Genomic DNA, 21048 nt, shown 5'->3' with positions numbered 1-21048 from the left:
AGTGTAAGGCTCTGTTCACAAAATTCCTTATGAATCTTCCACACGGACACAGCAGTCCTACTAATTTCTATGGGATTCTGCTGCTCTGTTCACACAACAGAATTTCTGCAGCAGCAACATCAGCCACGGAAATCCTGATTCTGACGTCCGCAATAGCATGCCGGCATGTTCTGTCTGTGCTCCCTTGTCCGTGGAATGTCCACACGGAAATTTGCAGAGTAGACATTCCACCGTGTGAACATTCCACCGTGTAGTCTAAGGACGGGTTCACACTGCAGAATCCCGGACGGAATCTCTGCCGGAGATCCCACGGGCGGTGCAAGGACCACATGGATTGCATTGGTGTACCCATAGACGGCAATGCATTGTCCTCTATGGGAAAGGCAATGCAGTCAGCACGGTCCTAACGGTCCTGTGGGATCTCCAGCGGAAACTCCGTCCAGAGATTCTGCAGTGTCAACTTATCCTAAAGGTGAAAGAAAGGGCCTGTCATCTGTTATGTAGTGGTGAAAGATCAGTTGCAGATTCAGGCTGTGAAGGGTCTGCAAGATCCTATAGGGCAGTGGTCTTCAACCTGCGGACCTACAGATGTTTCAAAACTACAACTCCCAGCATGCCCGGACAGCCGATGGGAGTTGTAGTTTTGAAACATCTGGAGGTCCTCAGGTTGATGACCACTGCTATAAGGCATTGATTCCCAACCAGGGTGCCTCCAGCTGTTGCAAAACTACAACTCCCAGCATGCCCGGACAGCCAAAGGCTGTCCGGGCATGCTGTGAGTTGTAGTTTTGAAACAGCTGGAGGCGCCCTGGTTAGGAAACACTGCTAAAGGGAGTGTATTTCTGAAAAGTTATGTCTCATGCACACTGGGGAATTTCCTTGTGGAATCAGCACCACCCAGAACCAGGGCTTATGTCGTGCAAAATTTTAGCACAGAAATATACATAAGAAATCAGAAGTCCCATTCACTGATGGGCTTTTACAGGTGGATTCTGCTGACAGAATGAACATGTTCATTCTTTCAGTGGAATCCAAATCCATGTTGGAAGTTCCACAATATTTTTTTTTTTTTTTGATACTGTATTTCTGTAAACATTGTTTTTTACTTTGACAAGCATTTTTAATTAGGCAATTTTCCCTTTGAAATAAATGTTGCATTGTTCTATAGGGTATTAATAAGTCACAGTTATGCATCCACCTGTTTCCATCTCACAGATTTTAGAAGGGTATCATTTCTGTCTGGAAGGGGACCTGCTGTAGCATACATTTCCTGACAGCTCTGGAAATGGAGACCAAGCAAAGCTAAACCATGTCCGGGTGAGAGAACAACTGGAGGGATCTTCCCTCAGAACCCAATCACAGCTCAGCTTTTCTATCTTAAAGGGGTACTCCCGTGGAAAAAAATTTTTTAAATCAACTGGTGCCAGAAAGTTAAACAGATTTGTAAATTACTTCTATTAAAAAAATCCTAATCCTTCCAGTACTTATTAGCTGCTGAATACTACAGAGGAAATTGTTTTCTTTTTGGAACACAGAGCTCTCTGCTGACATCCTGACCACAGTGCTCTCTGCTGACATCTCTGTCCATTTTAAGAACTGTCCAGAGTAGGAGAAAATCCCCATAGCAAACATATGCTGCTCTGGACAGTTCCTAAAATGGACAGAGATGTCAGCAGAGAGCACTGTGCTCATGATGTCAGCAGAGAGCTCTGTGTTCCAAAAAGAATACCATTTCCTCTGTAGTAGTCAGCAGCTATTAAGTACTGGAAGGATTAAGATTTTTTTTTTTAATAGACGTAATTTACAAATCTGTTTAACTTTCTGGCACCAGTTGATTTAAAAAAAAAAAAAAGTTTTCCACGGGAGTGGAAAATGAGAAAAACCTACGGCCGTCACGCCCCCTCCCATAAACTTGCATTGAGGGGACGGGGCGTGACGTCACATGTCGCGGACTTCCGTTCCCGTGGTCGCAACCCAGACCCTCCAGCGCTTCCGGACAGGAAACAAGTGGGTGCCACATGCTATATTGCGGGGGTCCCCAGCGACGGGACCCCCGCGATCAGACATCTTATCCCCTATACTTTGGATAGGGGATAAGATGTCTAGGGGTGGAGTACCCCTTTAAATATTCCATAATGAACTAGTTGCATCTTGATCCAGCTTCATCATAGCAGCAGATATGTACAATGTTGCGGATTATTGTGCTATAAAAAGCAAGAGGTTTGGATCTTATTAATGATCTTAATAGGAAGAATGAGAATGAAGAAGAGAGAATTAAAGCTTTCTGCTTTTTCTTTGAAAAATTCATATGTGAACTGTAAGTAAATTGTTTTAAATACTAGAAAAGTGACAACCAGAGCCCTGAAACTTAAAGAGTACCTGTCACCAAACTAAACTTTTAATATATTGTTCCTTATGTAATTATAAGACACTTTGCTATTTACTTGCTGTTAAAATTCTCAACCTTTATATGTTTTTAATGTGATTGAAAACACAGCCACTAGGTGGCACTGTTCTGTTCCCTGCACAAGTCAAACAGTTAGTTTGGTCTCCTCCCTGCCTGGCAGGAGACCAAACTCAGGAAGTGCATGCGGGGGCATGGGGAGGCACAGCTCTCACAGGCTTCAGTGATGTTGCGACTGCTGGGGAATGCCCACCTTCACTTGCCGGTAGCTCTCACAATGTGAGCTAGGGGAAAGGTATGATACAGAGCTTTTTAAAGCTTTGGAAAAAAATTAAGGGCAGGAAGCGTGTTAGGAGTAGTTAGGGAATATGGTTTGATGACAGGTACTCTTTAAATATTTCAGAGGGGTTGTCACCTTTTCCCCCATTAAGCTTTAAAAATTGACTTCTCAGCTACATTTCACAATTGACATTATAATTATTAATATGACACAAAAAAGACTGTGTGAATGCTTTTTTCTAGAGGTGAAAGGAATGTTTTGGAACAAAGTGAATTATTAAAAAATGTCAACCCCAGTTTATTCCTGATACTTGCCTTCCAGACATCCCCTGTACCCTTCTCCAGACATCACATGTACCCTTCTCCAAGCATCATTTGTACTCTTCTCCAGACACACAAACCCTATTATCTTCCAGACATCCCGTGTACCTTTCTCCAAACATCACCTGAACCCTTCTCCAAACATCATCTGTACCCTTCTCCAGACATCACCTGTACCTTTCTCCAGACACCCAAACACAACACACAAAACACCTTATCATTCTCCAGACATCACCTGCACCCTTCTCCAGACGTCACCTGTAACCTTCTCCAGACGTCACCTGTAACCTTCTCCAGACGTCACATGTACCCTTTTCCAGATGTCACATGTACTCTTTTCCAGACGTCACATGTACCCTTCTCCAGACATCACATGTACCCTTCTCCAAGCATCATTTGTACTCTTCTCCAGACACACAAACCCTATTATCCTCCAGACATCCCCTGTACCTTTCTCCAGACATCACCTGAACCCTTCTCCAAACATCATCTGTACCCTACTTCAGACATCACCTGTACCTTTCTCCAGACACCCAAACACAACACACAAAACACACTATCATTCTCCAGACATCACCTGCACCCTTCTCCAGACGTCACCTGTAACCTTCTCCAGACGTCACCTGTAACCTTCTCCAGACGTCACATGTACCCTTTTCCAGACGTCACATGTACCCTTCTCTAGACCTCACATGTACCCTTCTCCAAGCATCATTTGTACCCTTCTCCAGACACACAAACCCTATTATTCTCCAGACATCCCTGTACCTTTCTCCAGAAATCCCCGGTACCCTTCTCCAAACATCATCTGTACCCTTCTCCAGATATCAAATGTACCCTTCTCTAGACATCATCCGTACCCTTCTCCAGAAATCACCGATACCCTTCTCCAGACATCATCTGAACCCTTCTCCAGACATCATCTGTACCCTTCTCCAGACATCACCTGTACCCTTCTTCAGATACCACCTGTACCCTTCTCCAGACATAACCTGTACCCTTCTCCAGACATCACCTGTACCCTTCTTCAGATATCACCTGTACCCTTCGCCAGACATAACCTGTACCCTTCTCCAGACATAACCTGTACCCTTCTCCAGACATCACCTGTACCCTTCTCCAGACATCACCTGTACCTTTCTCCAAACACACTAACCCTATTATTTGACAGGACATAAATATTTAACATATTTCACCAAATATAAGGCTAAGGGCTCTATTACATTAGAAGATTATTGGCCGACCAAGAATATTGTGGTTCATATTCTGTGCCAAAATCCATGTAAAATACGTGTCACATAGATTTTTTTCCCCAACAAATTTGAAATCTACATTTTGGATAATAAAGATTCAGCATCTGCAAGGATTCTATGTAAAAATGGTGGTAGGTAGCAACTTGCAGATTTGCAAAATCCAACAAAAATAATGCAACAAAAATCTAAGAAAACTCCTTGAATATCTACTGTCATGTGAACTATGCCCTACAATTCACCTGGTTTTAGCTGATAACTTCTGATTCGTACAATAAACACGGAAATATTGTTACAGGGGCTTATTACTGCATGTATTATAAAAAAATAGTCACACTCCTACAGCAAATGGTATAGAAAATACTTTTTGAATGTTTCCCTTGCCACAATAAATATTAGTAAACAAAGTGAAAAGAAGAAAATAAATTAAATGACTTGTATGTGCAGCCATTGACTTGTCATATCATAAGTTTTTACCAAACTATTTCGCTACCACATGTTATTGTCTTCAGGTGGTACCTCGGCAGGTGTGTAGGTGGGCTTTCTCTATGGAAATGCGATTGCACCCCAGCAGCATCCACTGCCAGCTCCTATTCAGGGAAATTTCATCTGACAGCACTGCACATCAGATATCACTATTTGTATGTATATTTCCATACCCATAGGGAATGTAACTTCAAGTAGATTATTTTCTCAAGCCTTTCTTGTCTTCTCCCCTTGATCAATGGGTTGTGCAGTACATAAGCCCACTGAGATCTCTCGACCACCAGCTCATGTATTTGAAAGGCGTCTGTTTATTTTTTAAATGCAAATTCTCATACCCCTAAAGACTCGGCAGAAAAAGAAAAAAAAAAAAAAGAACAATCTCTTAAGTTAAGAGATTTCCATCAGGGGGCTGCTTTCCTGTTTTCTACCAGACTAAGATCAATCGCTGTCAAAACCACTTAGATAATATTGTACACTCAGACTGAGACTCTCTTAAATGAAATAAAATCCGGGCGTGCATTTTTAATTTAATTGCAAAAAAATTATAAACTGACTGTAAAAAAAAAAAAAAAGAAAAAAGAGCTTTGAAAACCCTGACTTCTAGTTGGACCACTGCTTGGAGAATTGCCACAGATAACAATTACGATTGCCCCCAAACACTAACCTCCCCGCCTCGGCAGTAGATTCCGGTGGAGAGGAGGCCCAATAAGGTTAATACCCCTACTTTGATCTCTGTCAAGGCATACTAGCAAGAATTAATTTACATTTCAGATGAAAAAAAAAAGTTGACAGCATGAAAAGGCATCTTGTTCCCGGTATGAGAATGTGTGGCAATAGATTGGGAATTCTAAAAAGGAAGTTCTAAGGAAGCTAACAGGATAAGCCCCTACTGCTGATTTTACTGGGAAAGAGATGAAAGGGAAACAAATTTCAATATGAGCGGGACTGCAGAAACATGTAAGCCAAATGTTTTCTAAATTCTCAGAATGGTCCTGGATATGCACGGGTGTTCAGCCCATTCATTGTCATTTACACTGAGAGCAAAAAATGTAAATAAGATCATTTTAACTTTGGAGTTATTATGTAAAATTTCCATTTTCCGCTCTGTTTTATATCTAGAACAGTTCTCCCAGCTACATTATGGGCCATATTTAGGTCACTGGGAGTAAGATGGATTATTTAAAGGGAATGTTTCCTGTAGTTCATTTTAGTTTCAGTGCATAGATTAAAAAGGTTTTCCACACAAATAGAAAAAGAAAAAGTATATACAGTATAATGTAAATATATACAGATGTTAGTTTAAACTTTTTTGCAGCAAGTTATCAGCTGTATGTTGGCAGTCCTACTGTATCTATATCTTGGCATCCAATCCGACCGATGAATCCTTATTCTACCTATGGATATGGATATAGAAATGCTAACCACGTTATGAACATGCCTTTTTAGGGCATGCACCATTTTCCAGACCCAACTGAGGAATGGCTGAGCATGTGCAGCTTACTCAAAAAAGCTTACTCATGATCATCGACAAACTCCAAACCTGCCTGTATCTGACTACATTATTTACCGTATATCTGGGACACCTTATTCTGCACAATGTAATTGTTACAGGCAGAGCTCGAGATGTGCCTGCTGACAGCGGATTCCGGGACATGTGGTCTCCAGAGCATGGTTGTGGTCATGTGCCCACCCAAAGAGTGAAGACTTGAAGCAAGGAGGAATGGTACTGCAACTTAAAACTATAGTCACAATCTTTGAAATGTATATTTCCTTTTTTTTAAACCCTCATAAGTGAACAGAAAAGAAATAGCATGGCAAATTTACTAGTGCTTTATAATACTTAGACAGTGTAAATTTAGACTAGACAGTCTAAAGTCTAATAATGTTCAAAATTTATCACAAACTATCAGGCTGTTGATAAGTTCAGTATATCTTTAAACTGTCTAGTCTAAGTTTAAAGCCTGTACATCTGATGAAGAGGCTCTAACGCCTCAAAACGTGTTATGTGTGGCAAATAGAGCTTTGGATGATTCCATTTCCCTGCCTTTGACTGGTGGTTTGCACTATTGAACTGGTGTTTTCTACTCTCCTTTGGATTTACTGTAGTCTAAGTTTAGACCACTTGTTATTTGGCTTACCTTACACTAAAATGTTATTTTGGAGCAATTTTTGGCACAATTACACACAAGCTTACCTTACTCTAAAATGTTATTTTTTGGCTTACCTTACACTAAAATGTTATTTTGGAGCAATTTTTGGCACAATTACACACAAGCCATGCCCATCTCCCAGCTATCTCACATCCTTATTCAAGTAAAACTAAAACATGTCTTAAAGGGGTTGTCAAGCGAAATAAATGCAGTTTTCTACTATACTTATACATTTTCAATTTCTGACCATTTGCAAGATCTCTTTATACTGTCAATAAGCTCACATGCTCTTGTCTACATAAATAAAAAATAAATAAAACAGACCTAAATTATTTCACAACTCTTGGTTTTCTACAGTTGTTTCTAGTCTAGCCAGTTTTCAGTAAGCTAAACTGCTTCCAGGCTGCAGGCTTTTACCTTCACTGATACATTGTAACAAACTATCAGGACAGAACAGGAGTGAGCTGTACGTTGTTGATGTATTTCATTTCCCTAGGTCTTTACTAGAGGTTATTTGTCTAGTGTTGTGTGTATATCACTCCCCATACGATGCACTGTTTTACATTACATTCCTTCACAGCCAACTAACAAAACCATTTCATTGCCTTTTAGGATACTGTTATTTACAGTAGATTGCTTTGGGCTAAACTCAAACACTGTTTCCAATATACATAAATCCACTTCCTTAACATGAAAAAACTCATAGGAACATTCTTGTTTTCGGGCAATAAATGATAATATGTAAATTAAGCCTTCTGCTCAGTGATTCGTACACTGCCTTAAATATTCCTGAGAATGTTCCCGCTGTTAGAGGAAAGTATGCGACCAACTGATACAGGGATGAACACAAGAGATCAACCATATCTGCCTGTTTATTCACGTCATTGTAATATGAGTTCCATTGCTTAAAATTCACTATGATTATGTCTAACATTGTAGATGCATTTTGTGTATTATTCCAGTCCTAGAATTCAGCACATGACAATATTTATCATTCTACATTCCTATTGGTTCCAAGGAAATATTGTGTGAATGGTTGAGGTCCACCAGAGCAGGGGCTGCTACTATTAGTAGCTCCCAACTCTGGCCTATAGGGAATCATCTATAACATCTGTAATTTTCACAAGAGCATATGGACAGGGATTGGCTTGATGGCATCTAAAAAGCATATATCACATAAAAAAGGTTCATCATACATTTTCTGATGCTAAAGAATGGCCAACCATGTGATACATGTATGGCCTGGGTACACAAAAGAAGTGGCTGCTTTTCCTTTCTGTCTCTGCTCTGGCACATAGAAGAGATCTTAAACAGAGGACCCTCCTCTATAAATGTTCACATGCCCAGAATATGGATAGAGGGTGTCTTGATGAGTCAAACCCTTTACAGGGCATCTCACCAGGAAAGTCGTCTACAAATCTTGACTTTGCTAGTAAAACTAAACTAGAGGATGCAATTGCATCCACAAAATGGTCTTCTAAATGGCAGATGCACAAAGAAAATCTTATTAGGTTTTTTGCTTATGAGTGATTCAGCCTCAAGAAGGACCACACCATACATTTTTCTACAGCTCTTAACACTTTACAATTAAGAGACAGGCAAAATGATCATGGCGGGCAGCTCAGGTTCATGGTCAACAGTCCAGGTCATACACTAGAAAGTCAACGAGATAGAGAGGCAACGGTCAAACACAGGATACTAACACAAACAAGGCTTCACTTCATTGTGTACCAGGGACCTTAGGCAAAGGTGATGCAGGAAGGTGGTTGGCCCAGGGCAGGTTTTGGGTGTGCACCTTGGCCCTTTAAAAAACAGCAGCAGAAGCAGGAGGAGGAGACCTGGTCTGGACTGCGGTTGATAAGAGGTAAGCCAGCAGCTGTGTCTGCCAGGAGGTGACACATTCTGACAGTAACAAGACAAGTGATTAGCGCCCTATTTCACAGTTCTAAAAAGATCACAATCTCAACTGCTAAAGGTAATACAGATTACAATACTGCAATGGGGGCCTAAACTGCCATGTCAAATAAGAACAGTTTTCTTTAAAGGGTGTGACCTTTCTTTTTCCAACAAAGGTTCATGACTTTACTTCAGAAAGTAGAAACATCTTTTCCTGCACCTCTGCAAATGTATAGACCAGTGTTTCGTAGCCATTTGCGCATGAATAAGGGGGTCCGCCCCTGAAATGTTGTGCCATGACTGGTGAACATACTGAAAATGCTGCTGTTTTCCATTATTTAAAATGAAGGTCCTGTGAGACTATTTATATATAATATGGATAAATAAAATAAGAAACGTGAGTCATGTCTTTTAAAGTTGCTCACTTTATGAAAAATCGATAGTTGGCATGCTGTTAGCATTGTACACAGTAGTATATACATCACAGGGGAGAGGAGCACGCCGCTCGCTCCCCTGCTTTATAACTGCTGATCGCATTGGGTCTCAGAAGTGAGACCCGGTGCGATCAATCCCTAACCCCCGTAATACTACCCCCAACATGAAAAAGACTCTTCCATGATGGGGGTAGTAGTACAAACACTAATGTAGCCTCCCCAGCCGCCGGCAGACTCCCGCAGCCGGGGAACTACTACTCCGATCATGGAAAGAAGTCTGTTCCATGATGGGAGTAGTAGTAGTCCCGGCTGCTGGAGTCTGCCGACAGCTGATATTAACGGATAAAAAACTGATGCAAATGGATGCCACTAAATGGCATCCCTTTGCATCAGTTTGCATCCGTTATTAGAATGGTCTGTTTAGGAGGCAATAATGGAGAAAATATGAATTTTAGCGATCCAAAAAAGTAATGGAGGGTAGCATTGAAAAAAAATTATTAGAAAGATACAGTAGTGATGGAAAAAAATTGTACTTTATTATAACGAAATTCTAATAAATTTTTAAATAAGGATCAATTTATGTGTGCAGACAGGGATGTAAAAATGTAGCCGACAATAATAAAAATGTAGTGTGTGTGGGTTTTTCACTTACACCTATTCATATTTTCCGCAGAGATCTGTGATTGGCCAGATGGTTCCAGTCACTCACAGCTCTCTGTGGGAAATATGAATAATAGGTATATATACGGCATATATTCATACTACAGTGGGACCAGAGAAGAGCGTCTGGCCGCCTGGATCTATACATTATACATGACCATTGCATCGGGTGTCAGAAGGGACACTCGCTGTGATCTGTCTTTTAATGCGGGTACTACAGTAGTACCTGCAGTTGAGAACAGATCATAGCAAGTGTCACTCCTGACACCCCCTGCGATCGTCCTATCTATTGCAGAAATGCGAGCGCAGGAGAAAGCCGCTCGCATCTATATATTATAAAGGACAATTGCAGGGTTGTCTCTAATAAAGAAATTCGTTATTTAGAATCGAGTCGAAGTTCAGATTCGGTCCGAATCAAATTTTTCATGAAATTCAGAACGAATTTGACTTCGTCAGATTCGATTCGCTCACTTCTAATTGTAACCAATGTGACAGATAAGGGGATGAACATCATGAGGAATTGTTTAACTGAGATTCTACAGTAGATGCCTTGTATGCCTCTCTCCACCATATGCCCCTTTCAGAACGGCGGGCTGTGCAGCACCACCTGAAAGTCCTACAAGCGGGAAAGAAGTTTGCCAACAAGCAAGGTGAGATCTGCAGAGTACGAGTTCAAGACATCAGATTGGTGACCCTACAACCCAACACTAAAACCCTCATATGGTGCTGTGCATGGCACTGAGTCAAGAATCGGGATTATCAGGCCCTGCTGGAGCCCATGTAACTGGAAGATCATCCTTTATTCCAAGTTGCGAGAAGTCTCGTTACAGTCTCAAATGGAATGGAGTCCCAGTATGGTTAGTGAACCTGTCTGATTCTGCTACTGTTTTAGGCTGCATTCAGATCTCTTTTCAGCCTATGGTTGCTGGATCCAGCTGGGGAAGGGGAAAACTCGGCGCTCCCGTACCCCAGCCAGACTTTAATGAGCCGACCGGAGTCAGACGGTGACTCTGGTCGGCTCATTTTCTACCCATATCCCGTGTTGTGACTTGACCTAAAATCGTAGTATACTACGGTTTAAGGTCCAGTCAGGAAACCGGATATGGATCAAAAATGAGCCGACTGGAGTCATCATCTGACTCCGGTTGGCTCATTAAAGTAAAAGAATTTCAGCGCAGGTCCGGCTGGGGTACGGGAGCGCCCGGTTTTCCCCTCCCCCAGCTGGATCAGACAACCGTAGGCTGAAAACGAGGTGTGAATGCAGCCTTACCCAAGTACACTCCAGTGGCTCAGTTGTACCTCCTAGAGTCAAAGGACATTGTGACAGAGCGTCTAGTGGCCCGACAGCATGCGGCTCAAATTACCGGTAGATCCAGTGCTAATCCTCCAGAGCCCTGATGGGTGCAACTCCAGGTTGCAGATGACCCCACAGGACCAGGTCAATGCAGTTGTCACTGTCGCCAAAAGGTATCATGAAGCTTTCAGCAAACACCCCACAGACTTTGGGAAGACTTCAATGATCCTACACCATTTCCTCACAGGCGACAGCCCGGTTATCAAGGAGAGACACTGTCCGGTCACGCCAGGCATGTATCAGACTGTCAAGAAGATGCTGGCCGACATGAAAGAGGCGGACGTGATACAAGAAAGTCAGAGTCCCTGGGCGGCGCCACTTGTCCTGGTCAAGAAGAAAGACGGAACCATCCGCTTCTGTGTCGATTACAGGAAACTGAACAATGTCATACATAAGGCCCTTTATCCTTTGTCAAGTATAGAGGAGTTGCTTATGGCCCTCTGGTCTGCTGCTTACTTCTCTACCCTGGATTTAAGAAGCGGGTACTGGCAAGTGCCCATGGCCATGGAGGATCGAGAGAAGACCACCTTCGTGACACCCATGGGGTTGTTCGAGTTTAAAAGCATGCCGTTTGGGCATGCCATATGTAATGCCCCCGCTACGTTCCGGTGTCTAATGGATAGGTGCCTGGGCCATCTGAATTTCCAAAGTTTCTTATTGTACCTGGATGATGTCATCGTGTATTCCAAGTCCTACCAGGAACACCTCAGTCATCTATCAGATGTCTTTCAAGTCTTGATCAAGAATGGGTTAAAAATCAAACCATCAAATTGTCACTTGCTCAAACCTCAAGTCCATTACTTGGGCCACGTTGTCAGTGCAGAGGGAGTTCAGCCAAATCCTGAAAAGGTGGATGCTGTCAAGAAGTGGCCTACCCAGTGCACGGTGAAGGATATCAGGAGCTTCCTGGGATTTGCCAGCTGCCACTGCCACTTCATCCCACATTGCAGAACCCCTCCCAGCTCTCCTATGGGGTACGGCGAAGGAGAATTACAATGGAAGACTACCTATTGAATGGGCCAAAGAGCAAGAGACAGCATTCCGAGCTCTTAAACGTCTGCTGACGGAACCACCCATCTTGGCGTATCCAGACTACAGTCAGCCATTTCGGCTATATACTGATGCCAGTTTTGAAGGTCTGGGAGCTGTTCTGTCCCAAGTTCAAGATGGACAAGAGAAGAGTGATTGCCTACACCAGTCGAAACCTGTGAGGGGCAGTGACGAACGATGCCAAATACAGCTCATTCAAATTGGAACTTCTTGCCCTGGTATGAAAATTCTTGCCCTGGTGACAGAAAAATTCAAAGATTGTTTGGCTGCCACGTGATTTACTGTCTACATTGATAATAACCCATTGGCCCACCTGAACACTGCCAAGTTGGGTGCCATTGAACAGTTATGGGCTTCAAGATTAGCTAATTACAGCTTCACCATCAAGTACAGAAGTGGCAAGTCAAATGTCAATGCCGATGTACTGTTTCGAATGACCCCCGGCAAAGAACCACCTGTGTGGGAAGACATGGAGATGCCCCCATTTTATCAACGGTTTGTGAACCAGAATGTTGTGACCGCCCTCATGGATGGTGAAGAAGAAGAGCTGTACACCTGGAAGACTCTCCAAGATGAAAGTCGTGTTATGGGGGATCTGTTGGACTACCTTCTGGCGAAAAAGGTACCAACCCGTCTACGTCGGGCCCAGTGTGAGTATGAATTGAAACGTCTGTGGCGACAGAGGAAGCGACTGTTTATGCACAAAGGACTGTTGTACCGAAATTCATTGGATCCGGTCTTTGGTGATCGACTTCATTAGATTCTTGTTCTCCGAAGAGATGCGGTGGTGGTCCTCAATGCATATCATGACCAGTCAGGATACTTTGGAGTCCACAAGACCAAAGCCACTGTCAGGCAAAGATTCTACTGGATTGGAATGCGTAGTGACATTGAGAAATGGTGCAGTGAATGTTCTGTCTGTAACATCACCAAGAATGTGCACAAGGATGCAAGAGCACCCCTCCACTCCATCCAGAGCAACAGACCCAACCAATTGGTCGCGCTAGACCATGTGAAATTGTCTCCTACCCGGTCCGGCTATACTGATGCTCTCACCATGGTGCATCACTACTCAAAATGGGTTGTCATTGTACCGTCAAAGATCTCACAGCCAAGACAGTGGCCCAGATGTTCTACTCTAAGAGGGTGCAAAACCTTGGATGTCCTGAATCTGTGGTAACTGACCGTGGAATGGCCTTTGAGGCCCAACTCTTCCAAGAACTATGTCAATTCCATGACTGCAAGAAACTACAAACCACCACCTATCACCCTCAGGGGAATGTTCTCTGTGAGTGCATCAACCAAGTCTTCATCCATATGCTGCGAGAAGCCTCTGTGTCAAGACAAGAAGAATGGCCCTGGCTACTGCCCGAGTAGTTAGAAATTTACAACAATACAGTACACTGCTCTACTGGATACACCCCCTTCTACTTGATGATGGGACGAAACGGGCAACTGCACAATTCCCCCCAAGCGTCCCTCGAGTAGGTTTCCGATTATCAGAGGAGGATTCAAGAGGCCAAGAAGATTGACAGTAAGAAAATGCACAAAGCCCAACAAAGGCAATAAGATGATTACAACCGCCATGCCTCAGCCAAACCACTCCAGGTGGGCAACAAAGTCTGGCTACAGAAGTTCCTGAGAACGGACAAATTGGACTCCATCTGGGAAACAGAGCCCTACACGGGGACGGCTGTACCCTATCCCGAGTCCAATGTGTACGAAGTTCAGAAGCCTGGGTATGAGCCACAAGTTGTCCTACAAAATTGTATCAAGATCTGCCTAAAGGAAGATCTACCAGTACTTTCACCATTGCCTCCTCCAGATGTCAGACCTGCGAGGGAATATGTTCCTGGTGAAGGGATCCATCCATCCATTGATTTCCCTATGTTCTCTCCAAGTCAGCCAGCGTTCATCTGTTTGCCCCCAGCACCGAGACTGGTCCAGCCAATGTTAGTCAACACCCAAGTTCCTGCTCTTTCTCCATTGGCTCCAGCTTATATACCTTTTTCCAGAGTGCCAGCACTAGCTCCGACCTCTCCATTTCAAGTACCAGCAGTCTCGATTCCAGACACTCCTGAATAAGTTCCAGCTACTGTGATTGCTGAGGAAGAACCTGCTCAAGTTTCGGAAGTTCCATCAGTTCCTGAGTCCCCAGAGGTGGTGCTGTGCAGATCCCAAAGGTCCACACAAGGTCAAATACCGGCAAGGTATAGAGAGTAAAAGTACCTTTGTGTATAAAAGTTATGAGTTTACGGCACATTAATGTCTAGTCAGTATAGAATATTTCTAATGTAATTTCGTGTACAGATAGTCAGTAATGTACATAGCATATCTTATGTATCTAATATAGTCAAATGACATATAATTAGTCAGGACTGTAGTTTACCAGTCTATATATTCAGTCCATATGCCTAATGTCTATTGTTTCCTGTCCATCGTGTACAGGGTGCTCTTGTGGCCAGAGAGTTCTCCTGGAGGTGTAAGCAACACGTAAAGTGACAGAGCTACTGTGTATATAGGTAACATTCTCATGTGTTGTCAGAAAATGTGTATTTGCTAGTCTAATGATATGGGGAGAAGTAGCTAAAGCCAAAGGGCCCCATTAGCACAGGCATCTGGGTAGAAAGCCTCAGGCAGCTCGATCTGAACTCAACTTTATTCACCAGAAAGCAGTTACGAGTCCAAAAAGTTCCCATATGTTTACATCTTATTGTCCCAGTTCTTAAAAACCTAAAATAAAATGGAGCATGTAAGGACGTTGATTGTAATGCCACATGGACTCTTCCCCAGTTCATCAGCCCTGTGAAGGACATTGGCTCAATGCCTGAGGAACTGTCTCTATTTTTGTTTCCTGGCCTCAGTGGCCATCTTATTTTCATTCGCCCTCTAGGACTGGGTGCCGACGACAGCTGTTGTTAAGAGGGGGAGTTTGTGGTGGCCCAGTACAGGAGCTGCATCCCTGTATCCTTGCTGTTCTGTCAGGCAGACTCTGTTTTGGTGTCCCCTTAGTCCCTCTTTACCCTTTGCAATGTAAATGGTTAATTATATCTTATATTATCTATTGTAATGTATATATACTGTTATGTGCCTTTAACTACTGTTGACATGTGTTGTAACCAAGGAAGGTACCAGTGATCACGTGACTAACAGGGTGACCTATGGGACCCCTCCAGAGTCTCCCCCATATAAATCCTGGGAGGAGCTAGCTAGGTCTCTTGAGTTCTGAAGTCAGTGCAGTACACGCTCATTTATATATAACTGGATAGCATGTGGCGAGCACACATCTATATAAATGAATATGCATTCAGTGAATTACTCACGACCACACCGTCAGGTCTTCTTGCAGATTTCTTTCTTTATTTATTTATTTATTTGCATTATTTAATTCCGGTCACATAAGATACTTCTTTTCAATCATATTCGAAAATGTCATGGGGTACGATGGTTTACATCCCAAACAGGTAAGATGACAAATACCTCAGCTCCAGCCTGCCACGCTACGTTGCGGGGAACAACCCCTTAATCATGCGCAATGATTGATGGTGAACGATAGCACCATTTGCCTGTGATGGACTTGTTATATGTCTAACAATACATCTTATATACAAGAGTAACCTGTTGTTATTGTCAGTGCAGTACAGTCAAGTCCTGAGAGAGTGTGTCTGGTGTCCTGAGGAGGCCCAAGGCCTAACACGCAGCCACGCTTCCACTAATCCGGTACCCCACAGGTGAACGTCAAAACCTGGTAACCTACATACGGGGTGAAGTCAGTCTAATCAAGTCAGTCAAGATCAGACTGTATACAGTCAGCGTGGGCCTGCAGCAAATTGTCCAAATGCACTATAAGTCCCAGCGAGCCCTAAGGTCTCTGAAGTCACTGGTCACCTTCTTGGACCTAACAGAGCTGTCAAGACTATTACACCTGTCTACCTCCGTAACTTGGCATCGGAGTCATTATTTGACCCCCCCCCCCCGCCCCCCCCCCCGCGCCTATCCCAGGATCAAGCGGTATACCTTCGGGTGGTGCAGAGGTTAAACCACGTCCTGGCGTCACAAATACAAGGGGTTAATGCCATCTGCCCCTAAGGTAACAACATCTGCCCTCATCACACCCTCCCCACATTAACACAATTGAAGGAAGGTTATGGGTGGACACATCTGTAGATTACAGTGTATTACCTGCTTGAATAATAACAGCAGCTTCATTTCGTCTGCTTCTTAGTTCCTGGAATTTCTTGCGACTATCATATCCTCTCCATGCTGAAATGAACATTGCATAAATTATGTGTGAATACTGATAATATCACACAGTCAAATAAAGATCTCGGTCAGCACTGCTTAAACAGACTACACACCTGCAAATTCGGAGATGTGTCAGCTGGTCGGTCTCAGCTATGTTTAATCCGGCTACACGGTGCTCAGTGGTAATAGCCCAAACAGAAAACCTTCAGTGCACTTGCATGTAGAAGAGAGAAACACCATGGCACATTGAGATGCTGGAACTCTTGCTATTCTTTATTAATGCATGGGTATATACAGACACCGGGAGTGAAGGCGGAAGGATGGGACGTCCTTCCTCCTTCGCTCCCGTTGTCTGTATATACCCATGCATTAATAAAGAATAGCAAGAGTTCCAGCATCTCGAAGTGTCATGGTGTCTCTTCTTCGCGCAAGTGTACTGATAATATCACCATTGTGGTCAAAATGTTACCTTGAAGCTTTATGTGACTTTTGGGTTGTCTTGTGTATCTCCAGATCAAGGATCTTACTATAGTCATAGCAGCCATTCCATCTGAGATTGAGTGAACTCAGAAATTGAGGGGGCCCACTCAGATGCAAGAACGTAGAAAGGTAGTTGTAAAGAAAAAGTTGGTGTGCACTGGTTTGTAATGTGGGATCTGTTATATGATTCTGTTATCCATAGCCATATCCATGTTTGCTAATTATGCGGTTGTTTATCATTAAGTGGTAGGAGATAACCTAATATTGCTATGGAGCCCCATGAATTTTAGTTATGTTCCTGCTCCAGATCTTCCATCTCTACCCACAATTATAATGGCACTGCCTTAACTGGTGTACTAGTATGAGCACAGGTGTAAAGGTAGATCGTCATCAGGTGATACAGTCTGGCGGTATGAATGTTGTACAGTTAGGGGCCTGTATACCTAATACACAGCCGGACTGTATAATCCCGCCCATCACCTGATTATCAAACTATAAAGCCTCATATCTTGGGAACAGAAGGGTGTATAAAGAACCTGTAAGAAGGTTATCAGAGTACCCTAAGATATTTAATGATTGTAACATCTTATTTTTCAATAATGGACACAGATCCTCTTTATTATGAATTGCATTCATTGTCAGTAAACACGTATAGTTTGCTTAGGTTTGGCACAGGGGAAGACAGGGGTGGTGCGACTTACTTCTTTTACACCATATGTGTGCACATCCCTTTACTTAGAATCTAAAGATCCTTCATGGATTAGAAATCACAAAAATGATAAGTGGCCATATAGGTCAAAGAACCACCAATTCTACTTATACACCACACTAATATACTTATACACCACACTAATATACTTATACACCACACTAATATACTTATACATCACACTAATAAACTTATACACCACACTAATATACTTATACACCACACTAATATACTTATACACCACACTAATATACTTATACACCACACTAATATACTTATACACCACACTAATACACTTATACACCACCATAATATACTTATACACCACACTAATATACTTATACACCACACTAATATACTTATACACCACACTAATATACTTATACACCACACTAATACACTTATACACCACCATAATATACTTATACACCACACTAATATACTTATACACCACACTAATATACTTATACACCACACTAATATACTTATACACCACACTAATATACTTATACACCACACTAATAAACTTATACACCACACTAATATACTTATACACCACACTAATATACTTATACACCACACTAAAGTCACGATTCGGCTTACGGGTTGTGGATCCGCTGTGTCAGCGAGGGATTGGCGTGGACCGTGCTAGTGGACCGGTTCTAAGAGGCTACTGGTTTTCACCAGAGCCCGCCGCAAAGCGGGATGGTCTTGCTGCGGCAGTAGCAACCAGGTCGTATCCACTAGCAACGGCTCAACCTCGCTGACTGCTGAGAAGGCGTGGGACAGAAGGACTAGGCAGAGGCAAGGTCAGACGTAGCAGAAGGTCGGGGGCAGGCGGCAAGGTTCGTAGTCAGGATGGATAGCAGAAGTTCAGGTACACAGGCTTTGGACACACTAAACGCTTTCACTGGCACAAGGCAACAAGATCCGGCAAGGGAGTGCAAGGGAGGAGATCAGATATAGCCAGGGAGCAGGTGGAAGCCAATTAAGCTAATTGGGCCAGGCACCAATCATTGGTGCACTGGCCCTTTAAGTCTCAGAGAGCTGGCGCGCGCGCGCGCCCTAGAGAGCGGAGCCGCGCGCGCCAGCACATGACAGCAGGGGACCGGGACGGGTAAGTGACCTGGGATGCGATTCGCGAGCGGGCGCGTCCCGCTGTGCGAATCGCATCCCCGACGGCCATGACAGTGCAGCGCTCCCGGTCAGCGGGACTGACCGGGGCGCTGCAGGGAGAGAGACGCCGTGAGCGCTCCGGGGAGGAGCGGGGACCCGGAGCGCTAGGCGTAACAGTACCCCCCCCCTTAGGTCTCCCCTTTTTTTTGTCCGGTAACTGCCCCCCCTGGGATGAGGACACCGGGAAAGAATGGAGGGTTTCCTCAACGGCAGGCAGTACAGCAGGAGTTGGAATGGGGAGGGAGGGCAGAGGGTGAAGCTTGGCACGGGGCAGGGTGACACAAGGACGGGAGCCATGAGGAGACACAGAGGCTTGCCTGACGGGACTGGGAGGGAGGGAGAGGCACTTCCGATGGCAAGCAGAGTCCCAGTTCTTGATCTCCCCGGTGGTCCAATCAAGGGTGGGAGAATGAAGCCGGAGCCATGGCAGACCGAGGAGGACCTCAGAGGTACAGTTGGGGAGAACGAAGAGCTCAATCCTTTCGTGGTGGGGTCCAATACACATCAGGAGGGGTTCTGTGCGGTAACGCACGGTGCAATCCAGTCTGGCTCCATTGACCGCGGAAATGTAGAGCGGCTTGACGAGACGGGTCAACGGGATGCGGAATTTGTTCACAAACGACTCCAAAATAAAATTCCCAGAGGCACCAGAGTCCAAGCAGGCCACGGCTGAGAGGGAGGAGTTGGCTGAAGGAGAAATCCGCACGGGCACCGTGAGACGTGGAGAAGCGGACTTAGAACCAAGAGACGCCACACCCACGTGAGCTGGGTGCGTGCGTGCGTTTCCCAGACGTGGAGGACGGATAGGGCAATCCACCAAGAAATGCTCAGTACTGGCACAGTACAGACAAAGATTTTCTTCCCTACGGCGATTCCTCTCTTCCTGGGTCAGGCGAGACCGATCCACTTGCATGGCCTCCTCGGCGGGAGGCCCAGGCGTAGACTGCAAAGGATGCTGTGGGAGAGGTGCCCAGAGATCAAAGTCTTTTTCCTGGTGGAGCTCTTGGTGTCGCTCAGAAAAACGCATGTCAATGCGGGTAGCCAAATGGATGAGTTCTTGCAGGTTGGCAGGAATCTCTCGTGCGGCCAGCACATCCTTGATGCGACTGGATAGGCCTTTTTTAAAGGTCGCGCAGAGAGCCTCGTTATTCCATGATAACTCGGAAGCAAGAGTACGAAATTGGATGGCGTACTCGCCCACAGAAGAATTACCCTGGACCAGGTTCAACAGGGCAGTCTCGGCAGAAGAAGCTCGGGCTGGCTCCTCGAAGACACTCCGGACTTCAGCGAAGAAGGACTGGACTGTGGCTGTGGCAGGATCATTGCGGTCCCAGAGCGGTGTGGCCCAAGACAAGGCCTTTCCTGAAAGAAGGCTCACTACGAACGCCACCTTAGACCGTTCTGTAGGAAACAAGTCCGACAACATCTCCATATGCAGGGAACACTGAGACAAAAATCCACGGCAGAGTTTAGAGTCCCCATCAAATTTGTCCGGCAGGGACAAGCGGAGGCTAGGGGCGGCCACTCGCTGCGGAGGAGGTGCAGGAGCTGGCGGAGGAGATGGTTGCTGCTGTAGCAGAGGCAGAAGTTGCTGTAACGTGGCGGTCAACTGCGACAGCTGCTGTCCTTGTTGGGCAATCTGCTGCGATTGCTGAGCGACCACCGTGGTAAGGTCAGCGAGACTTGGCAGCGGCACCTCAGCGGGATCCATGGCCGGATCTACTGTCACGATTCGGCTTACGGGTTGTGGATCCGCTGTGTCAGCGAGGGATTGGCGTGGACCGTGCTAGTGGACCGGTTCTAAGAGGCTACTGGTTTTCACCAGAGCCCGCCGCAAAGCGGGATGGTCTTGCTGCGGCAGTAGCAACCAGGTCGTATCCACTAGCAACGGCTCAACCTCGCTGACTGCTGAGAAGGCGTGGGACAGAAGGACTAGGCAGAGGCAAGGTCAGACGTAGCAGAAGGTCGGGGGCAGGCGGCAAGGTTCGTAGTCAGGATGGATAGCAGAAGTTCAGGTACACAGGCTTTGGACACACTAAACGCTTTCACTGGCACAAGGCAACAAGATCCGGCAAGGGAGTGCAAGGGAGGAGATCAGATATAGCCAGGGAGCAGGTGGAAGCCAATTAAGCTAATTGGGCCAGGCACCAATCA

General features: G+C 44.7%; 1 protein-coding gene across 11 annotated transcripts in view; it reads right to left on the bottom strand.

Annotated features, from left to right (window-relative positions):
- MYO3B (myosin IIIB) overlaps positions 1–21048 on the bottom strand; it is a 523821-nt gene that overhangs the window by 92757 nt on the left and 410016 nt on the right. For all 11 annotated transcript variants that reach the window (XM_056536145.1, XM_056536147.1, XM_056536146.1 and 8 more), the window contains one exon: positions 16467–16547. In XM_056536145.1, coding sequence (XP_056392120.1) covers positions 16467–16547 — 81 coding nt within the window. The remainder of the gene's footprint in view (positions 1–16466; positions 16548–21048) is intronic.

Source organism: Hyla sarda, chromosome 8 (assembly GCF_029499605.1).
Source record: "Hyla sarda isolate aHylSar1 chromosome 8, aHylSar1.hap1, whole genome shotgun sequence".
In the NCBI taxonomy this organism is placed as follows: Eukaryota; Metazoa; Chordata; class Amphibia; order Anura; family Hylidae; genus Hyla; species Hyla sarda.
This window is presented reverse-complemented; position numbering and strand designations above follow the sequence as displayed.